This window comes from Ambystoma mexicanum, chromosome 9 (assembly GCF_040938575.1).
Source record: "Ambystoma mexicanum isolate Mex_15411 chromosome 9, UKY_AmexF1_1, whole genome shotgun sequence".
Classification (NCBI taxonomy): domain Eukaryota; kingdom Metazoa; phylum Chordata; class Amphibia; order Caudata; family Ambystomatidae; genus Ambystoma; species Ambystoma mexicanum.
In genome coordinates this window covers 1,462,988,094-1,463,009,752 of record NC_090931.1, presented here as the reverse complement: position 1 = coordinate 1,463,009,752, position 21,659 = coordinate 1,462,988,094, and the positions used below count along the sequence as shown (strand labels likewise).

General features: G+C 48.2%; 1 protein-coding gene across 2 annotated transcripts in view; it reads right to left on the bottom strand.

Annotated features, from left to right (window-relative positions):
- PTPRN (protein tyrosine phosphatase receptor type N) overlaps positions 1-20,475 on the bottom strand; it is a 488,337-nt gene extending 467,862 nt beyond the window's left edge. Inside the window, exon 1 of one of the 2 annotated variants that reach the window (XM_069616889.1) lies at positions 20,139-20,475. In XM_069616889.1, coding sequence (XP_069472990.1) covers positions 20,139-20,223 — 85 coding nt within the window. In that variant the 5' untranslated portion in view covers positions 20,224-20,475. The remainder of the gene's footprint in view (positions 1-20,138) is intronic. The other variant, XM_069616888.1, reaches the window with a different exon arrangement.
- Between the last annotated feature and the right edge of the window lie 1,184 nt (positions 20,476-21,659).

Below are 21,659 nucleotides of genomic sequence, written 5' to 3'. Positions count from 1 at the left end.
ATAAAGCATATCACACAGGATAATAGACTAGACATATACACAGGATAATACACTATACATATAACATAGGAACGTAGATAAAGCATATCACACAGGATAATAAACACGAAATATAACATAAGAATGTAGATAAAGCATATTACACAAGATCCTAGACTCGACATATCACATGAGAACATAGATAAGGCATATCACACAGGACAACAGACTCGATGTATCAGGCAGGATCATAGATATGGCATATTATACAGGAAACTAGACCAGAGACATCTTTATGGGAGGGCAAATGGGGTATGTGCCCCGGGCCCCACCATTGGGGGGCTGTGGGGAGGCTCATAGCTGGCTGATGCTAGCAAGTCTTTTCTCATGGTTTTAAAATTATAAATAACGCATGTCAGGATTCTTTAAAGTGTACTAGTAAGACTATAAACCCGAGGCCTAGTTGTAGTTGACAAGTATATTCTATTCAGATCAACGAACCATGTAAGGCTTCCTGTGTTCACTGTGTTGTATATAGTTTATTACAACTCCTGTACCGTTTTCACGGTTTGGTGGGAAATATATTGATCACTTGCAAAACCAAAGTTGAAGTGCATATTGGTAAACTGGCATGACACGATGGTTCAGAATGTAGCTCAGTGTGTTAAGCACTTGTTACAGAGATCTGTGTTCACGTGTCAGATCGCACTACCACATTCTGGAAAGGCCAACTCTCCCTGTTCTGTGTCTGAGGTTGATAACATTCCATGCACACATACTTCCGGCATAGTCACGCCTACAGAGGTACAACACAGTCTATGTGCACCAGATCACACAAGCTATACAAGTCCACATAGCATCAGTATGGTACACTTCTGAAACTGTGTTCCACATGAAGAGGGCTGTAAAAAGTGGGGCTACCCCCAATAAAGGGCACAATGTGTTAGTAGGAAGAGGGCATTGGGTGGCCAATTAGGCCTCATTATAACTGTGCTGGTCCGGAAACACTGGTGCCGGTAAGCCGACCGGCACAGTACGACTCTGTGGGCAGGTGCCATCCTGCCAGGGTCAGACCTGGCGAGCGGAACGGCACACGCCCGCAGAGTTTCCGTGGTCCCCATTCCCGCGGAGTCCTATGGGACTAATAATAACCAGCGCCTGATTTCCCGGCCGCCGGGGTTGTAATAGCCCAGTGTTACCGGGAAGTCAGGCACCGGTAATTCTTTTCGAGTCTGCCGACAAGCCGCCAGTATCACCGGCAGGCTTGCCGCCAGACTCGAAATGAGGCCCATAGTCCAGCTTTGCCAGAAGACCATACAGTGATCCTGGACGAATCCTTGTCTCTCACTGGATAGTACTGTGCCGAATTGTTTCGGCCAGTGCCTGCTCTTTTCTTTTACATGGGACATGGGATTCCTAGCCTGAAAAGCGCTGACCCAATATCACAGGCCTGTGGCAAGCTGATGTGCGTGTGTCACAAAGACAAGCTTTGCTTTTTTGTACAATTGCAAATGCTCTTTTGCCAAATGATGAATAACAACCCACAATCTATGTGTTGGTTTTATTTAAACGTTAAAATACAATGCGATGGAAAAGGCCAGAAGAGATTCTCTCGGCGTGCATCAGTTAGTGTTTTGGAAGATGTATACATCCCGTGATAGAGAAAAGGAAGCTCCAATCATCCCCCTTTAGCACATGCTCCTATAAAAAGAAAATGCAAATGCTGGGTTATTATGCAACTTGTCTAGTCTCCAAGTCAGGGCTACAAAACAGGGTATTATTTAACAAACATGTGCACCTTGCTAAATGACAACAACTGGAAAGCAATTGGTTCAAGTGCAGAAATGACGACCTCTGCTCAAATCCCAGGTTCACCTCTTAAGAGTGAGTGATTGTGGGCAACTCCATTGACCTGTGCCATTTTCCAGCCCCTGCTGTGGAATGTGTACCTTTGACTTTGCTTCCAGTAGGTCTCCTGTGTTCATGTTTCAGCACTTTTATATTCTGGGAGCCTGCATATCCCAATTGAGTCTATGCTGGGGTATGTGTGCCTTTTTCATACAGCCAGTTCCTCTGCTAGAGCACGAGAACATTGGTGCTCGGGGACGTCTGGTGTTTTCCCTTGAACAATCACTTGTTTATTATTCAGGTTCCAATCAGTATGAAGAGGAGAGGGCAAGGGGGGCATTAAGGGAGTACCCCTGCTTATTGTGTGACCAGGGATTCTTCATCCCTTCATTTCTTTAGTTCGAGGGGGGCCCCAAAGGGGAATGATCCCCGGACCCAAACATTCCTTTAGTTGGTCCTGAACTAGACAAAGTATATCACCATAAACCATAGAGAAGGCCCATCACCCAGGATAATGGACTCAATATATCAGGCGGGATCATAGATATGACATATCACACAGAATCATAGAATCAGAAGAGCATACAGGGTCCTAGGCTTGGCATATCACCATAAACCATAGAGAAGGCCTATCACCCAGGATAATGGACTCAAAATATCAGGCGGGATCATAGATGTGACATATCACACAGAATCATGAAATCAGAAGACCACACAGGGTCCTAGACTTGACATATCACAAGGATCCTAGATTCAGCATTTCACATAAGAATCTAGAGAAGGCCTAACACCCAAAATAAGGGACTCGACATATCAGGCAGAATCATAGATATGGCATACCATACAGAATCATAGAATCAGAAGAGCATACAGGGTCCTAGGCTTGGCATATCACACAGGATCCTAGATTCAGCATATCACCACAAACCATAGAGAAGGCCTATCACTCAATATATCAGGCGGGATCATAGATATGACATATCACACAGAATCATAGAATCAGAAGAGCATACAGGGTCCTAGGCTTGGCATATCACCATAAACCATAGAGAAGGCCTATCACCCAGGATAATGGACTCAAAATATCAGGCGGGATCATAGATGTGACATATCACACAGAATCATGAAATCAGAAGACCACACAGGGTCCTAGACTTGACATATCACAAGGATCCTAGATTCAGCATTTCACATAAGAATCTAGAGAAGGCCTAACACCCAAAATAAGGGACTCGACATGGTTACCAGTCAAATGGTCGAAAACATTTGGTCGACAGACAATTTGGTCGACACCATTTGGTCGAATGCCAAATGGTCGAATTTTTTTGTTTTTGTTTTTTTTTTACCCATTTTTTGGTTTTTTTTGGGGGGGTCCCCCCCCCCCCAACCCCCTTTTTTTTCTTTTTTCTTTTTTTTTCCCCACACGAAAACCCACAAAACACATATATATAAAAAAAAAAAAAAAATTCGACCATTTGGCATTCGACCAAATGGTGTCGACCAAATTGCAGTCGACCAAATTGCAGTCGACCAGTTGACTGGACACCACTCGACATATCAGGCAGAATCATAGATATGGCATACCATACAGAATCATAGAATCAGAAGAGCATACAGGGTCCTAGGCTTGGCATATCACACAGGATCCTAGATTCAGCATATCACCACAAACCATAGAGAAGGCCTATCACTCAATATATCAGGCGGGATCATAGATATGATATATCACACAGAATCATAGATCCAGAAGAGCATACAGGGTCCTAGGCTTGGCATATCACCATAAACCATAGAGAAGGCCTATCACCCAGGATAATGGACTCAAAATATCAGGCGGGATCATAGATGTGACATATCACACAGAATCATGAAATCAGAAGACCACACAGGGTCCTAGACTTGACATATCACAAGGATCCTAGATTCAGCATTTCACATAAGAATCTAGAGAAGGCCTAACACCCAAAATAAGGGACTCGACATGGTTACCAGTCAAATGGTCGAAAACATTTGGTCGACAGACAATTTGGTCGACACCATTTGGTCGAATGCCAAATGGTCGAATTTTTTTGTTTTTGTTTTTTTTTTACCCATTTTTTGGTTTTTTTTGGGGGGGTCCCCCCCCCCCCAACCCCCTTTTTTTTCTTTTTTCTTTTTTTTTCCCCACACGAAAACCCACAAAACACATATATATAAAAAAAAAAAAAAAATTCGACCATTTGGCATTCGACCAAATGGTGTCGACCAAATTGCAGTCGACCAAATTGCAGTCGACCAAATTGCAGTCGACCAGTTGACTGGACACCACTCGACATATCAGGCAGAATCATAGATATGGCATACCATACAGAATCATAGAATCAGAAGAGCATACAGGGTCCTAGGCTTGGCATATCACACAGGATCCTAGATTCAGCATATCACCACAAACCATAGAGAAGGCCTATCACTCAATATATCAGGCGGGATCATAGATATGATATATCACACAGAATCATAGATCCAGAAGAGCATACAGGGTCCTAGGCTTGGCATATCACACAGGATCCTAGATTCAGCATATCACCATAAACCATAAAGAAGGGCTATCACCCAGGATAATGGACTCAAAATATCAGGCGGGATCATAGATGTGACATATTAGACAGAATCATAGAATCAGAAGAGCAGACAGGGTCCTAAGCTTGACATATCACAGAGGAACCTAGACCTGACATATTACGCAAAATCATAGCTATAGCATGTCACATAGGATGATAGACACATAATAACACAGGACAATAAAGAGGAAATACGATACAGGATACTACACTCAACATATCACAGTGGACCATGATTACAGCAGATCAGCAAGGATTCAAGACTCGGCATATCCTACAAGATCATAGACAAATAATAACATTCAGAATTCCAGGTTCAACATACCCCACAGTATCATAGAGACGGAATTCAATATAGGTTCGTAGAGCTGGCACGTCACGCATGATCAAAGACACAGTCTAGCATACAGGATCAAAGCCCTGACAAATGACTCATGATCAGAGACATAGCATTTCTCGTTCAATCATGCACATTTAATATCATGTCGGATCATGCATATGACATGAAGCAGGATTGTAAACATGTTATATCTGGACAGGGCCATAGACATGTAATGTCATGCAGTATCACAAATTTGGCATATCATGCATGGTTACAGACATAGCGGATCACACATGATCATAGAGATGGCATATATGCTATGCAGCATTTGCAATGCATGTTACTACCATTGGCATGGCCTCGATGTGCTGAGACAATCTGGGCCGACATTGAACTACGTAATCAAGCAGAACATTGCATATTAGCACCCTCGGCGGATGCGTCCACCGATCAGATTACCATAAACCCAGACTGCATCTTACCATCCACGCCTGGTTAGGAGCAACCCGAGCAGTGCAGGCAACTGACGCCATCTTCCCTCCCACTCCCTGCTCTCCCCTTTGGCCAGCCAGGAGGCACGCCGCCCCCACCTCCTACCAGCCCCCACTCACCTCAACTTACACCCAGGGCTGCTATGGAAATGGAAGAGGGGCTCTGCATGGAGCCCTGCCCTAAATTTCCATGGCGCCCATAATAGGGGAGTAATCGACGCCTTTAGGTGTAAAAAGGGATGGCGCGCGCAGCGCGACCCATTTATTCACACACATGTATTGCTATTAACACCCAGAGGGTTTGACTCACGGTGCTAATGGCAATAAGCGCATGTTCTGGGGTCTTCACAGGGTGGTGATGGCGGGTGGTAAGCACTAAGGCCCTTATTTCTCTCTGGCCTATTACTTGGGCCCCTGGACTTATCAACCAGTGAATCCCCTAGAACAGGTGCATATTGCTATATTAGGAACCGGGAGTAAAGGAGCTGCCAATCAGCTTGCTCAGAATGCAAGCTGAATCCTTCAGCATAGGCTTCCCTTCCAAGGAAGCTGTTGGCTGCGCACGTTTCCACTTCTGTTGCCTACCCTAATGACCCACCCGCCCTTCCTCTATACATCATTGTAATTTGCAGTAATGGCCGTCATCTGCCCCCCTTTCATCTTCTACTGATATGCTCCTGTGAGAAGCATGCCACCATGGAAATAAAAAAGGGACTCTTGCTTGAGAGCACCTTTAGATTTATTATAGCCATTTTTCCTCTAGTTTTTTAAAATATTGTTAGGAAGAAATCTTGCATGTTTTTTTTTTTTACTAAAAAGAGACAAAAAAGCTTAGCACTGTGGTTGGCACCCTGGGGTGGAATGTCGGCCTCCATTTGTGGTCCGGCCCGGTATGGTAAAAGTCTGCCGCCTCATTAAAGGCCCTTGCCAAGCAGAGCCAATGAAATCGGGTGGCTCGCCATTACATACGGCTCCGCCAGCCTCTAGAGGCGTTAATGGCAAACCATAGGCAACTGTAAGAGGTGACTATATAGATACAGGATACATTAAGTCTAACCTACTCTATGCCTGGCTGAGATGGGCTGTCTACTGTATGGGTTCAGATTAGGCAGAGTCACAAATGAGCAATACGAGTTTGGTAAGGATGCATATAAGAAAAATGTAAGTGTGGTTCCTTGGTATCCCATCCAGCTATCCCAGTGCAGCTGACTGCAGCTGTGGGCTCTGCAAAATAGAGACATGTCATTCCGCTAAGGATTTCCAAATATATATATTTTTTTAAGGGATTTTGATGTATCTTCTGGTGGTATCAACTTCAAGCAGGACACACAGGACCTACCAGGGAGCCCGGGTTATAAAAGGTAAACGCTTCTTTATTGATTACAGCTTACGTAGGAGGGTGAGAATAAGGAGATCAATAGCATGCTGCCTCGGCCCTCGGCTCTCTCCCTGCAAGTCCCTAACTGTCCAACCTGAAACCCTCTCACTCGCCACCTTCCATGCCTCACACCTACATTCCAAGCTCCACTCACAGACCCGCAGCTCTCATAGCAGCTATAAACCATACATTTACCAGGATACAACAGATTGCTTATAAGAGCTAGGGAGAGCATGCACACATGTGTAAAGTGGCATGGCTGCAATCAAGCAAAAGCCGAGACATGACGTAGGAGGCAAGTTCACAGGCCCAACATATGACAGAGAATGACAGACTTGCCTTATAATTCCGGATCATAAACAGGACATATCACGCAAGATCATGCACACAACATGTCACAGACAACCACAGCCCATGCCTTACTGCTCAGGATCATAGACTTCACCTATCACACAGCCTATCACACATGCCCCGTTATGCAGGATGTCGTCTGCTGGGGAAGATTGTGCCAAGGTGGGCTGCAGCACCACTTGGATCACAGAGCAACTGGACCGTGCAAATCATTATGCGTGCAGGAGACCCACCCCGGCTTCTGTACACTTGGTTGCAGCAGCAGAACGGGCATGTGTAGCCATGAGCGCACACTGCCATGTTCAAGGGGAATCTACTGCTTCATGCAATCGTTTTTAGCTGCTTCGCGAGGAGGCGAAGGATGTAGGGGCTGAGAAATCCATCACATTCTGTTTCAGGCTAGATTTGAAAGCAGACATACATTTGCTCGTGGAATCAGAAAGTCTTAGTGAATTTCTCCTGTTCATTTTGCATGAATGTCTCTTTTTCCAGGTTCTGGTTTACGTTGTGTTCCGTAGATTGGTGCAAGCATCATCCCAGGTTATGAGGAATAGGAATTGGCACCAATGTACGATGACTTAAATAGGTTAAAATGGACAGAATTTGGTGTAACACAATCTCCTGGACAGGGCCCAAAATGCGCACTCAACGCTGCCTATTCAAAAGGGACTCTCGGCGAGTGAGAAATTGTGTGCTGTGCGTATGCAAAGAATTGAGGTGGCCAGTGACATTTTATAGATGGCTAGTAGCTTGCAACTTGACATTTTTACCCCTCTATCTGAAGAGGGAGTTGAGCCATTTTCTTCGATTTGGATACTAACAATCTGTGTGAATGGTTTTTTGCTCCTGATGAAGGGATTATTGCCGAAACTTCATTTAAACTATTCTGTAATCTTTAATTGAAAAGTAAAAATGTTTCTTGAAATTGTTTAGGAATGTGTCTTGAATTGCTTCTGGGTCTCCAGCTTCTGGGTGTGCAGGGTCAGAGTCTGTGCAAGTTTTGGGCAACTTTAATTGCTCTTTACCCATTAGGGCTTTTCCCCCGTGCGCCTCGCATTTAATAAATTGCCTGCAACAGCTCGATGATATACATCTTTGTTACTTAGATGTGCTTTAATTCGTGAATTAATATTCTTGTGGATTGCGAAAGTCTCTCACTGGATTAAGTATAAAAAAACTCCAAGGACATCAATCAAAAACCATACTATCAGCGATCAATACTTTAGTCTGGGCGCTACAGCTGGCAGCCCAGTCACCCACAAATATTCACAGGCCACTCTCAGATATATGGGGGGTACCTAGGAGTGGTCAAACCATCCTAATTGTTACCTCAGAAATGTATAAGCGATGCCACTTTGATCCATTTGGGCATCCAGTGCTGCTGCATCAATCATGCCATCTTCAATCATGAACCCCTTGCTATGTGCCTTGCAGGGCATCCCTTCTATAGTGTGTGATTTCAGAACCTGGCTCTTGAAGCAGATCTAAGAGGTGCCCTGAACATCCCACATAACGGGAGGATAGCTCAGCGGCAACGCGCTCGCCTTGGAAAACAAGACGACACCAAGCAACACAGGTTTGATCCCCGAGTCCTCGCTTAGAAACCTCTGGGTAGGGTATTAAGCGCGTTATAAATACGCAACTAAGACATATTCCTGTAACAGCGCCTTGAAGCCCCTGGGCTGTGTGAGCGCTTTAAAAATGCAAATAAATTAATAACATTGTCAGTCTCCCCTTCTCTGAGACGATTATCCTTATAGACCTTATTTCTAATGCCCAAGAATGAGTTTAGGGCCGTTTGGCCTAAAGTAAACGAAACAATTGTAGCGCTTTAGGGCATAAAATGGTCCTCAAGTCGGGCCGCACCGCCACTAGTGACCATTACTTCTGCACAGTGTTTTGAACCCCTGGGCCCTGCAATGTTCTCTGGATCCTCTTAAAATGGAACCCACTGATGATTTTGCTGAGCTGCTTTTCAAGGGGGTTTTACTTCCCATTGTCCCCGGCCCAAGGCCCCTTGCACCCCTAAGTAAAGTGGGGTAGACAGCAAGATAGGATGAGTCAGATCAAGAATGCTTGCCAAATCTCTGCACTGACCCCTTTTCAGGTGTGCAAGCCACAATCTAAGCGATGTATCTACAAGTCCTCAATGGGCCGCAACCCCCTGCTGTGCACATGGCAGCGATATTGGTGGCAAAGACGCCCCCCGCAACAGCTGTCTGCAAAACCACCCCCGACATGTAGTCGTCTGCCGTTAAGGCTAGCCCCAATACATAATTCCTGTTTGCCCGGGCTCTGCAACCGTTGGCTCTCTAGATGTTGTGGACTACAACTCCCATCAGCCATAGCCTGCAGAGCAAATAAGGAGGTTTGGGGAGGCATCGGCTAGAACATCTGCAGAGGTGCAGCTTGCAGACCGTTGCCATATGATATGGGCGGTGCAACCTGTGCTATGTATGACATGTTATGTTAGCGGTACTTGTATAGCGCACCTGACATGCATACTGGAGTAACCAGGAACCAGTGGCTCTTTGGTTGAATTTTAGCAATCTGGCGTTCGTCACTTGCAAAGCCAGCTGTAGCTTCACTGCACTTTAAACAGAAATATGAATGCTGTCCCCCCACACTATAGTACTCCGGAAGATAGCTCAGAGGCAACGCGCTCGCCTTGGTAGAAAGATGACGCGGAGCAACGCAGGTTCGATCCCCGGGTCTGCGGTTAGAAACCTCTGGTTATAAATAACCAAAACATATATATATATATATGGTGACGATCAGCTGATAGTTTAAAGCAGAAAGACAGCTTTGAACTTTTATACGAATAAGGAGGAAGCAAACCAACCAAGCATAACTTAGTTCATATATCAAAATGTGCACCATGTCATCCACGATGCATTTATTTAGACTTCTATACCCCACCTTCGTTGAAATGGTTCTTGTGTTTGCTAAAATTATTGTACTGAGAAAAAGAGAAAGTCACACCTGTCGCAACACACACATGCCCACACCCAGTACCCCCACTCCCACGAGGGGAACATGCATGAACATTCTTCAATGTTGATATCAGAAACTGTTTTGCTGTACATTATAGTGAGAACCAGCGCATTCAGGGGCTAAGCTGACCGGTAATGGCCTGACCGTCTGAGCCTAAGGTCCGGCCACGCGAAGCCAGGGTCTCTGCAAGGGTTCAGGGCTGTTACCAACCCCCTCCACCGCATGGTCTACCACTATTAGAACCTTACCACAATTTACTCTGTTTTCTTCAGAGGTCGAAGTGTGCAGGAACGATAGGGTACGACGTTGCTATACTTTTTTTTTTTAAGTTCCCTTACTTTTTTTACGTGGGCACCCCGTTCCTGGACGGGGCCCAAAGTTCAGTAGTTGATTTCGTTCCTTGCCCGCATTGCTGCAGGTGTGTGTGTGATGCTTTCTGGGGGGTGGCGCCATTCCCGGAGGATTCGCTTTGTGATTCTTGGATGGGAGGCAAAGGATATGAGACTAGAGGTGGGGTCAGGATTTAAAGTGCGTCACCCCACCAGTGCCCACGAAGGTGTCAGCCATTTTAAAAACATAACCAAAGTGGTAAAATTACTTGATTAAAAAAAAAATAAAAACAACATTATGGAAGCCATGTTTTGTGAGTAGTGACCTTTAAAAAAGTAAATACGAATATTTATGCTTTTTTTCTAGCCCTGCCCACTTTTACACTCTTTCAGTGGACCTACCTCTCTGGCCATGCTCCTCTGGCCACACCCCTCCAAACTTTTTCCATCAAAAGCCATAGTTACGGGGGGGGGGGGGGGCTGGGACCCCACCCAACATAGGGCAGGGGGTCTAAGAGGGCAAAAGGCAGACCCAGAGCCAGGGGTGTTGATAGGTCTGAAAAAGATCAGGGGCTAAGCTAATGGCAGCACTGGTGGGATTCGGGGCTAGCTATAGCCTTTTGGTTGTAGTCCCTGAGCTTTTATCCGGGGCTACAACCAAAAGACCCGGGGCTATAGCCCCCTCAGCCCCCCCCTAGCAACGCCTATGCCCAGAGCTAGCCCTCTCCCAGGGGGGAGGGGGGACCGCCCTCACATGCCTTGAATGAGAATTCCGGTACCACCTTATGTCACACCAGGCCTCCCAGTGCCGTTTTCAGACAAGAGTGTCTCTTTCTATTCCAGGACCTCAAGTACCAGAAATCCCTGCTGTGAAGTATGAACGGAGTGAGCGGAAGAGAGGCCGGCTGTGCATGACCTGGTCTGCACAATGATTCAGGAAAACAGTTACAAGTTCAGTAGAAAAACAACTCACTGCAGCCAAGAGAAGGCGGCACGCCAGACCTGCAGCACAGCACAGAAACGTAGGCGTACAAGCGTGGGAAAGGGGGAGGGGTTAACGAGGGTTTTTAAAGCCTTGCATCCGTGTATTCCAGTCCCTTGGGAAAGGATAGCCAAAGATTGTCCCACGGAGTCAGGTGAGCGTTGGAACCAATGGAAGGGGCGGGGAAAGAACTAGAAAGAGGACCATAGAAAAGGAGAGTGAATGAGAGGTTTGGTTCTACTTGGTCGAAAATATTTCACCTTTCACATTTGACCGAATTTATTTGGGTATTTTATTTTTAATGAAAATGCAGGGGAGACCCCCCACTGTCCCCCTCCGCACTACCTCAGCCCATAAATATATTTATTTAAATTTGACCGAATTTCGACCAAGAAAACGATCCAAAAAATGTGGTTAAAAATAAAAGGTCAAATGTTTTTCGAAGAAGTAGGCTAATACCGCATGAGAGACAGTGTAGGTTGTATGGGTGAGGTCAGAAGGAGTGGATGCAGGCCGAGAGACCAGGTGTAGGAAGGGGGGAGGAGAAGGGTGCTGAGCATTTTGTGGTGCAGTTAGTGTAGAGGGCATGTGGAGTATGGGTTGTATGAGAGGGGGGGTGGTCCCATAAGTTTAAAGCTGTGAATGTGAGCTAGAGTGTGAGAGTGATTGTAGTGAGAGGAAGTTGGTGTTGGAAATGGAGAGGGGTGATGTGAGCGGAGAGGAGAAAGATACAGAGAAAGGTGAGGGGAAAGGGAACCCTTAGAAGAACCCCTAGGGGGGCCAGAGAGACAAGGCCTTGACCTTTACGCCCTCAACCATAGCTAGTATTAGATAGTGGGGGTTACCGATCAATAGCTGGAAAACCTGGGTTTTAGGGATGCCTGGGATAGGATGGAGGAAGCCCATGGGAGGTTGGGAGAGGGACGTCCATTAGTGGAGCCTGCCTGCAACCCAACAGGATTAAAGTCATACATGTCCCTGTTTGCTGAATAAAGACCCTTGAGCCATCCTTCGGAGTGTGGGGGGTTTTACTGCCATCCATGACACTAAAATGGCAGCGTTAGTCCCTTTACTATTTCTAAGGCCAGTATGTCTGTAGTCAGGCTGGGAGAAGGACAGAGGGGCAGCTGCTGGCAAAAGTAGATATGGATCAGAGGCAGAGAGTCGTGAGTCGTGGCTGGGTGGGGAAGTGGGCCGGGACACTGACGGAGGCAAAAAATATGGCATAACTAGCGGGGAGAGGCACGGGAGGCTGGGGGGGGGTGTGGGGGAGCACCAGCAGTTAGCGGCGGATTACACCCATGTCGCAGGCCTTGTGATTGGCCAGCTCCCCTCTCCAGGGTGCTCGTATCTGCTCGTTGAAGACCTTGCTTGGAAAACCCTTTGTGTCATTGTTAAACCGGTCATTAGCACATACAATGCGATGATTAGAATTTGCAGTCTTCGTAATAAGAGGCTTTTCAGCCACTTAATTACAGAACAAACAGTGTACAGGGAAAGTGCTGTTTCAGGAAGCCTTACGACTGTGCACGCTTCCATTCATAGCTGACAGCCAACAGAAAGGATCACCCCTTTTGCATCCTCATTCATATTTATTTATTTTGACATTTGTATAGCGCGCCAAGCCCAAGGGCATCTGGGCACATCTTTCTGTGTGTGCAGAGTGGTGCTTTAGGGAGGAAGGCTCAGTGGGGGGTTGGTGTCCTCTTTTGGTTGGGGCCGATTCTTTTTAGCCATTTACATGTGTTTATCAGGGTCCATTTGCACATAGTGCCTCATCACTATACCGCCCAACTGTATTTGCGTTACCGCCGCATTTAAGGGCTACCGCCCAACTCGTGATGATGCCCATAATAGTTTCTTAGCCCATTAGTGCCCACTTTCTGGCTTCTCCAAAGCAAGACTCAAAAAAGCCCCTATGTGCCCACCTCTCAGACAGGCCAATGGCTTTTGCCCATGGGATTATTTTATGGCAAAAATGGCCAGACGGCAAGGGCTGGTGGTCAATGGTCGAACAGCAGCTGTAGACCCGCTGGAGGTACCACCATCATCAAGCAAGCAAGTGGATGCACCTGCCCCAGGACAGGAACAGGCACTGTGCAAGCGGAAGGAGAGCCTCGCCTGGCACAAACAAGTAAGCCTCCCACCAAGCCCACCTGGGCACTAGGTCCATTGGCAGCGTGCCATAGTGGGCAGAGTAGGCACAGGGCATTTATTCTGTCCAAGCTCATCTATGCATATCAGCCCATCAGCTGCCATCACAGCTGTGTCCACCGTGGAAAGTGTCTGACATACATCACTCCCCTGCACTGGGTCACAGAGGGTTCCAGGCAGGAGAGACAGGTTAAGGGGAGAGGCGTGCAGACCCAGCCTTGTCACAGAGATTCACAGGCCGGGGATACGGGTTAGGGTGGGAAAGCAAGTTCTATCCTGGTCACAGTGGGTTCCAGGCAGGAGAGACAGGTTAGGGGGAGTACAGACCCAGTCTTGTCACAGAGATTCACAGGCCGGGGATACAGGTTACGGTGGGAAAGCAAGTTCTGTCCTGGTCACAGTGGGTTCCAGGCAGGAGAGACAGGTTAGGGTGGGGCGTGCAGACCCAGCCTTGTCACAGAGATTCACAGGCCGGGGATACGGGTTAGGGGGAGAGCAGGCTCAGCCTGGTCACAGAGGGTTCCAGGCAGGAGAGACAGGTTAGGGTGGGGAGTGCAGACCCAGCCTTGTCACAGAGATTCACAGGCCGGGGATACGGGTTAGGGGGAGAGCAGGCTCAGCCTGGTCACAGTGGGTTCCAGGCAGGAGAGACAGGTTAGGGTGGGGAGTGCAGACCCAGCCTTGTCGCAGAGATTCACAGGCCGGGGATACGGGTTAGGGTGGGAAAGCAAGTTCTATCCTGGTCACAGAGGGTTCCAGGCAGGAGTGACAGGTTAGGGGGAGTGCAGACCCACCAACACCCTAAAAACGGCCTTCATCATCATAGCGAGAGAACAAAAACTTGCCATCATTGCCGTGAAAGCAACTGCCCTCAACACGAGAATCACAAACGCCACGTCCAACACCCAGGCAATTTCCCGTATCCTCAGAGATCTGGAAACTCCTGCTGCACCCCTTTCAACCCTCACGAAAGATGAGCTATGGTGCTGTAGAATCCAAACGGCTATGAGAACCAAAATCAATCCCAACAGGAGAACATATTCCTGAAACTAAGCCTTATCAAACCCAACATACTGACCTCATTAGGACACCCCCTACCCAACAGCACACACGCACCCACCCCGGCCTTCCACTTTAGAGAGTTCTCGGAGGAAGAAACAGCCAACATCATCAGACTCCTCAAGCCATCTAAATGCAAGAGAGACATCTACCCGGCCACCATTATCAAAGACTGTGCTAACCTGCTAGTCCCTTTCATCGCAAGCTTCATTAACGCAGCCTTCACATCCAACCGAGTACCGGCCAGTCTGAAAGAATCCTGGGTCCTCCACCTACTAAAGAAAACCACCTTAGACCCCACAGTCCCCAATAACTACCGCCTGATCACGACAGTACCTTTCTTCTTAAAAATCCTAGATAGGGCAGCTTACAACCAAATCCAGCCTATTCGCGAAGCAAAAAAAATCCTATGGACACGGCAGTCTGGCTTTGGGCCGGATTATGGTACAGAAACGGCACTGCTAGACCTAAAAAAACAGCTAGACAGGTTCAGAGACAAAGGCAGGGCAGCTCTCCTCCTCCTCCTCCTTGACCTATCGGCTGCCTTTGACCTGGTGGACCACAATACCTTAATCCTTCACCCCACAGCCGCTGCTAACTTCTCCCATGAAGCCATTACCTGGGTACCCTCGTTCTTAGAAGGCAAGTCCATGAGAGTCTTCTTAGAAGTCACCAGGGCCCCTCCAGCTCCCATACCCTGCATAGTCCCACAAGGTTCCTGCGTCTCCCCACCCTTTATAATATATCCACCAAACCACTCTTTGACCTCCAGGATGGCTCGGCATAGCGTACACCAACGATGCCGACGCCACCCAAATCCTCCTCCCATTGTCAGGAAAACCATAAAGAAGAGACACTAGTTATCAACAGGATCTAGCTAACTATCCAGGCGTGGATGACCACAAATCACCTCTGCCAGAACAGCAAGATGGAGATCCTCATAGTTGGTTCACCAGCGATGCTAAAAAAACGTTCCCCCGGCTATGCCACCTTCAAGGTCGATGGCATAATGATCTGGGTCTCTGCCTCAGTCAAAACGCTAGGAGTACACCTAGATGCCACGCTTTCCCTCACCAAGCAGGTGAGCTCCCTAGCTTCCGCAGCTGCGTACACAGCGAAACTCCTGAATGCCGCCAGACAATTCCTCACACCAGCTAGCTGCCTCCCCATTGCTAGAGCAAGACTTGACTACTGCCATTGCCTCTTTGCGGCACTTAAAAACAAAAACATTAATAAAATGCTGGTTATTCAAAACAATGCTCTACGTTCCGCCCTCAACGTCCCTAAAAGGGACCATATCTCAGCAGCAAGAAAGGAGGAACACTGGCTGCCAATCCAAAAAAGGATCATCTTCAGAATACCATCACACACAAGTGCTTATCGAACAAAGCGCCGCAGTACCTGTCGCAGAGAATCCTCAGGCCTAACTCCGGGAGACCAACGAGAGCAGCCCACTGCCATCGCATTGCAATTCCAAAGTTCAAAAGAGTCAGAGGGCTGGGCTCCAGCTTCCCATCTCTTGCGGCTACCCACTGGAACTCCTTGCCGCCCACACTAAGAGCAGAAGAATCGCACGTAGTCTTCAGAGAAGCTCTCAAAACTTGACTCTTCATCGAAGCATGCCCCAAACCGTTGACTTCTTTCTTTTCTGCCCCCAGACAACACCCATGACCAGGATGGGCAAAGTATACTTTTTTGTGAAATGCAGCCGGTTCGCAACAGCGCTTCGATGCTTAAGCACTTTACAAATGTAAAAAAGAAGTAAATACAAGTAAATAAATAAATAAATAAATGGAATTCTCGGAATCCGTCTAAAGGAATCACATCCCAGTAGCAACACGTTTTGATCCCCACCTTCATTTGAAGAGATATTTTTGTTGGCTAACTACGGTCATGCAACCTATGGATCTCCAGATGTTTTGGACTACAACTACCATCAGCCCTGTCCAGCATAGTCCATGGTGAGGGATCATGGGAGACGAAGTCCAACACTTCTGCTGAGCCGCAGGTTGCAGCCCCCTGATATACTTGCTATAGTGGGCCAAGCGGGCATAGTGCCCGAGTCTCAGTGCAGCGCTGAAGCTCGGACAGAACGTTGCCCACGTGGGGGAAAGGGGCACTGCAGACATACCGGTAGATTCTTATTCATGAGCGGGCGTCTATGCGAGAGCTCCCTTGCACTCAGCAGTGGATACAGCAGGTACAGAAGCCTGCGAGGGACACCCGACTTCTGCGCCTCTATTTCAAGTCGTAATGTCGCTTGCACTTGGACTGCTGCCGATGCATTGCCCTTGCCCGGTGGTCACAAGGCGCCGGAAGGCCACTCCAGTGCTGATGGGCACAGTGCAAGCACTTGATAAGATAATATTAGGGCCGTATGAGCAAGGCTTTGCTAAATTCTCGTCCGAGCCGCAAGGACGCGGAGGGGCGCACAACTCAGAGGGTGGCTTGATAGGTACGACGTCCATTCATCAGTGGGTTTTTTTGCTGCATTTTTTGCCTCTGATTTTTTACTGCAAAAAAAAAAATCAAACAATATGGGGGGTGGGTAGCGGAATATAAGGTGTAGGGTGGTGTGGGGACTAGATTGTAAATAGGTGGGAAGGCGGGGGTTGAGGGGGCAACCCCCCAAAAAAAACATTCAAAGAGTTTTTGCAGCAAAAAATCGGCGCCAAAAAATGCTACAAAATAAAAATGGGCGATGGAATGGCATGGAACCGGTTTGATAGGACAATGGAATAGATGTACTCTTTTCTGGGACCCTGCTCAGAAGGCACTGCCACCCCACCATATGCCTCGGTCCGAGCAATGGGGTCCTTTTGATTACTTTTTGGAGTTGCCTATATTTTATTTTTCCTGTTAGACCGCTGAACATCAATGTTGCCTCTTTTGGCCTGCAATATTCGACATGTCCATTGAATTCACATATCTTTCGGATATCCGAGGGTTATCCTCTCTCAGCTGTGGCAACACTGCACGCCAGATGAGCTGCTGATCCTTGCTGGATGCCAGCTAACCTTCTAGAAGTAAATGTTGGCAGCATGGGGACGTGGGGTACAGCCCTGCGGAGGTGATGCCAAGTGTCGGCACACATATTCTTGACCTTGAGATATGATATGATATGATAAGTCATTTATAACGCGCCTGTACACAAGTGTTTCTAGGCTCCAGAGCCTGTGGGACCTTGTCCTGCCTGGGTTCCCAGTCGGATGCAGTCCCACATCAGGTTCCCCCAAACAAAATCCTCGACTTCCTGATTGTCTAGCACCCTACTCTGGCTTGGCTGATCTTTCAGACCCTTCAAATGATAGGGCACCCTCTTAACCCAGAAAGAAATCCTGGTCGAAATTCACCAACATGTAATGTTCCTCTCGGAGAATATTCCAAGCTCACAGGTGTTTTATATTATTCAATGCATGAATACCGATCACGACGAATCAAACACATTGATTTCTGTTTCCAACTCGTAAACAAGTAGGAACTCAAGGTGCAGCTGTCGTCTCCAAGAAGCACCCACATGTCAATAAATGAAGCCCTTTCTTCTCTATCTATCTGTCTGTCTGTCTGTCTGTCTGTTTATCTATCTGTCTATATATTTATCTGTCTATCTATATTTCTATCAATCTATCTTTCTATATATCTATCTGTCTGTCTATCTTTCTATATATATATATATATATCTATCTATCTATCTAGCGCCAAAGCACTCGGGCATCCAGGAGCTACAGAAGATAGACAGATGAGCTGGATTATATCCTAAACAAACAGTCTATTCTTCAGGAGTTTCTAGTCTAGTCCTACCATCATCATGAATTCATCTCATGCCTACACTTATCCCAAGGGTCTCTTTCTCCCTCAATCCAACCCTTGCAGTGGGTGCTCTGAGCAGATCCCCTCCCCCCCAGTTGGGTCATGGCCAAAGGCAAAGGATTTAGGATTCCTGGCTGGTGCAGGGCGCACAGCGGCGGTCCAGGCAACAGCCGGGGCGTAGAAAGGCCAACCCTCAGGCGCGTATTCCCTTCCCTTAACTTCCCAGCCAGAATTAAGAAAAGGGAACGGTGCTGCTCGACTTCCGGCCCCCTTGCCCCCCAACAGTAGATAGGTTATTTATAACACGCTTAATACCCAGAGGTTTCTAAGCACGGACTCTGGGATCTAACCTGTGTTGCTCCATCTCGTCTGGCTTCCAAGGCGAGCACGTTGCCCCTGCACTATCCTGCCGAGATGGCAACACAAATGTGGAAAGCATGGCTTAGCCACCAGCTCAAGCAATGCCCTGCGCTGAAGCTTTCTTCTGAAGGCTCTGCTCCCACGCCTGGGTACCCTAGTCGCCACCTTACCAAAAGCCATGGACACGCTGTCTTCGTATGGGGCACCTTGCCATGCCACAGTCGCCCACAATGCCCCCATAATCCTGGCCCCTTCCCCTAGCATTCACTTTCAACTAACTGTGCCCCCATGTTCCTCAGCCCAGTGTCACCCCTTAACTGCCCCTCTTCACATGTCTCCCCCTTAACACCCCCCCATATTGCCTCTCTCCCATGCCACCCCTTATGCACGAAATCGGGGTAAACCCTTAAGCAGGGAGGGGCTGGTGCAAGGGCACTGGTGAAACGAGCAGCGTGCAAGGCCTGCTGGGTGATAAAAACAAGTGAAGCCATCTTTAATAGTCCAAAAAGTCACGATGACCTAAACACACTGGATTCAGTGCTACGCGGGCAGTCTTGTTATCTATTCATGTCAAAAATGGGCAACAGAAAACATGTTTTTTTTTTAATTCAGTAAAATATTATACATGATTCGAAGAAAAAGAGCTTAGATCACCTCCAATGTGACCCATAACAAGTGAGGGCAATTCAAAATGATGTAACTTTACACAAAAAGAAATCACTTCACAGACAACACTGATACACACCAATACATGACGCATATATATTCACCACCGCACTGCCCTCCCAAAATGCCCCCCTTGCCATGTTACCACGCGCCTTACAGTGCCCCCTTCCCGGTGACACTCTCCTACCTGGGTTCCTCTCACCTGTGCCCTTTCCCTCGTGACTCACCCCACCCCCTGCCCAACGTGCTGCTTCTTCACACTGAGCCCCTTTAAGGTGCCCCCTCAAATACCCTCAGGTGTGCTCCCTCACACTGCCTGCCCTTATCAGGCCCCTCGTCCCCCTCAATCTGCCACTCTCTGTCCCTGTTAGTGACCCCCTTCCTGTGCTCTCTCACATTGATGGGGTTACATCTTAACGTGCTCCCCGTTACACACTGCATCCCCTCATGTGTCCCCATGGAGTGATCCCACTGCCCCAATATGCCCCTTCAAGTCACACCCCTCCTCGCTACATTGACCCCCCCTTTACATGGTTGCCCTCAGTAATCCCCCTCTGGGGACCCACCGCCCAATCGAACATCTTCTATAATTTCCCTTAACATGCCACCTCTCTAGTACCCTATCGGTGGCACCCCCCCTCACACTGGTCCCTTATTGGGCAACCTCTGTATTGCTCCGATTTAGGGCCCCTTATCCGGCGCACCCCTGATTCTTTGCCACGACGCCTCATAGTGCCCCTGTTAGCCACCCCTCCATAGAACCCCCTGCAGCGATCTGTCCACAGTGGTCCTGTTTGCAGAGAGCACCCCCTTACCGTGTGCCCGCGCCCCGCCTTCTGGACACCAGCACAGCAGCAGGAAGGAGCAGCAGAGCACCAGCGCTCCCCGCAGCCGTGGCATCCTCCTCAGCGGGGCATCCCCGGGAGCGGAGCGGGCGGAGAGCCGAGGGAGGAGGATGGGAGAGCGCCGCCGAGAGGACAGCAGCTAGCAAGCAGTGCAGCGGCGGCGGCACACAGCCAAGGATGCGCGGCGCATGCGCGCAGCGGGGGCTCAGCACCTGGGACAGAGCCAGCAGCACGGGGGCGGGGCGCATGCGTGGGGCCAGCTCAGCACCACGGACAGAGACGGGCCGGGCGCTGACACCCACGCATGCGTACTTGGACACCTCGACGTCTGTATGGTAGAGGCAGCGCATGCGCAGACCCGCATTGAAGGTTCCAGCCACGTCTGTAAAGCGAGAGTGATGCAGAGCGCCTGCGCAGGATGATCGGAGCGAGGTTTCAGCACCTAGGACAGCGTTTTACACTAAGGGGTATTTCGACTGGCCAGGAGCTCGAACTGCGCATGCGCCTAATCTTTCTTAATTTGACGTCAAAGGAGAAACAGGGCGCAGAAATGCAATGAAAGAGGCAGTGACACATAGCGATCTAAAAAAAAAGCATAGAAATAGGGACCAAAAGAACATCCGCTGCCAAAGTGATTAATTGGGGCTTTATGGACAGACCCTTATCATGTCCACCTGTTGCTGCACGGTCATGTCATGAAATTTGGTATTTGTGAAGCGCTACGCTGACACTGGCGTGGCTTCGTGGCGCCTGGTGACCATTTGTTAATACAACATGTCGCTATTAATATGGTACAGGCGGAAGAAATCTATGTATATGAGGCTTCGTCTGTGGTTAGTGCTCTTTACGGAAGGCGTTGAACTAGAGTGCGAGGCCAGTGAGTGGCTCGGAGATATTATTTTCTAAAAGCAAGAGGTTGGTAGGTGGTAGTGGGTTCGCTACTCGCAGGGTTGTTCTGAAAATGGTGGTGTCTGCCTTTCTTCGTTGTAAAAAGACATTCATTACAGAGGACAGCAATATATTGCATAGGGCTTACGCTGTGCTGGCCCATCAAGCAGTGTCCCGGGTCTTCTAATGCTTTGAAGAACGGAGCAGGACAGAGGAGCGTTGGGCCATTAACAGGATGCTGGTGGGGTGGAGGCAGCAGGGTCTTTTGCTGCAGAATAGTCAAAAGAAGAAAGCTTCTTCCGGCCACGCAATACCATACTAGCCCCATGTTCAAATTGGGGCGAAGAACATCAAACAGAGGGTTAATCCTATTCTTTCCCCTCCAGGACGGCGACATCACTGCCAGTTCCGTGTTTTCCAGTTGAGCGCAGAACTGCACCTTTGACATTAGGTAACCTGGGAGGGTGTAGCCTGACTGACAGGGTTGGCAACCATTTAGAATGCAGCATTTTGGAGTTGGTTTTGACAGGACTTGTTTCGTGAGAGAGAAGAGTGGAGGAAGCTGGAGAAGGGAAGTGTTTCCTAAGGGGCCCTCCATTATCC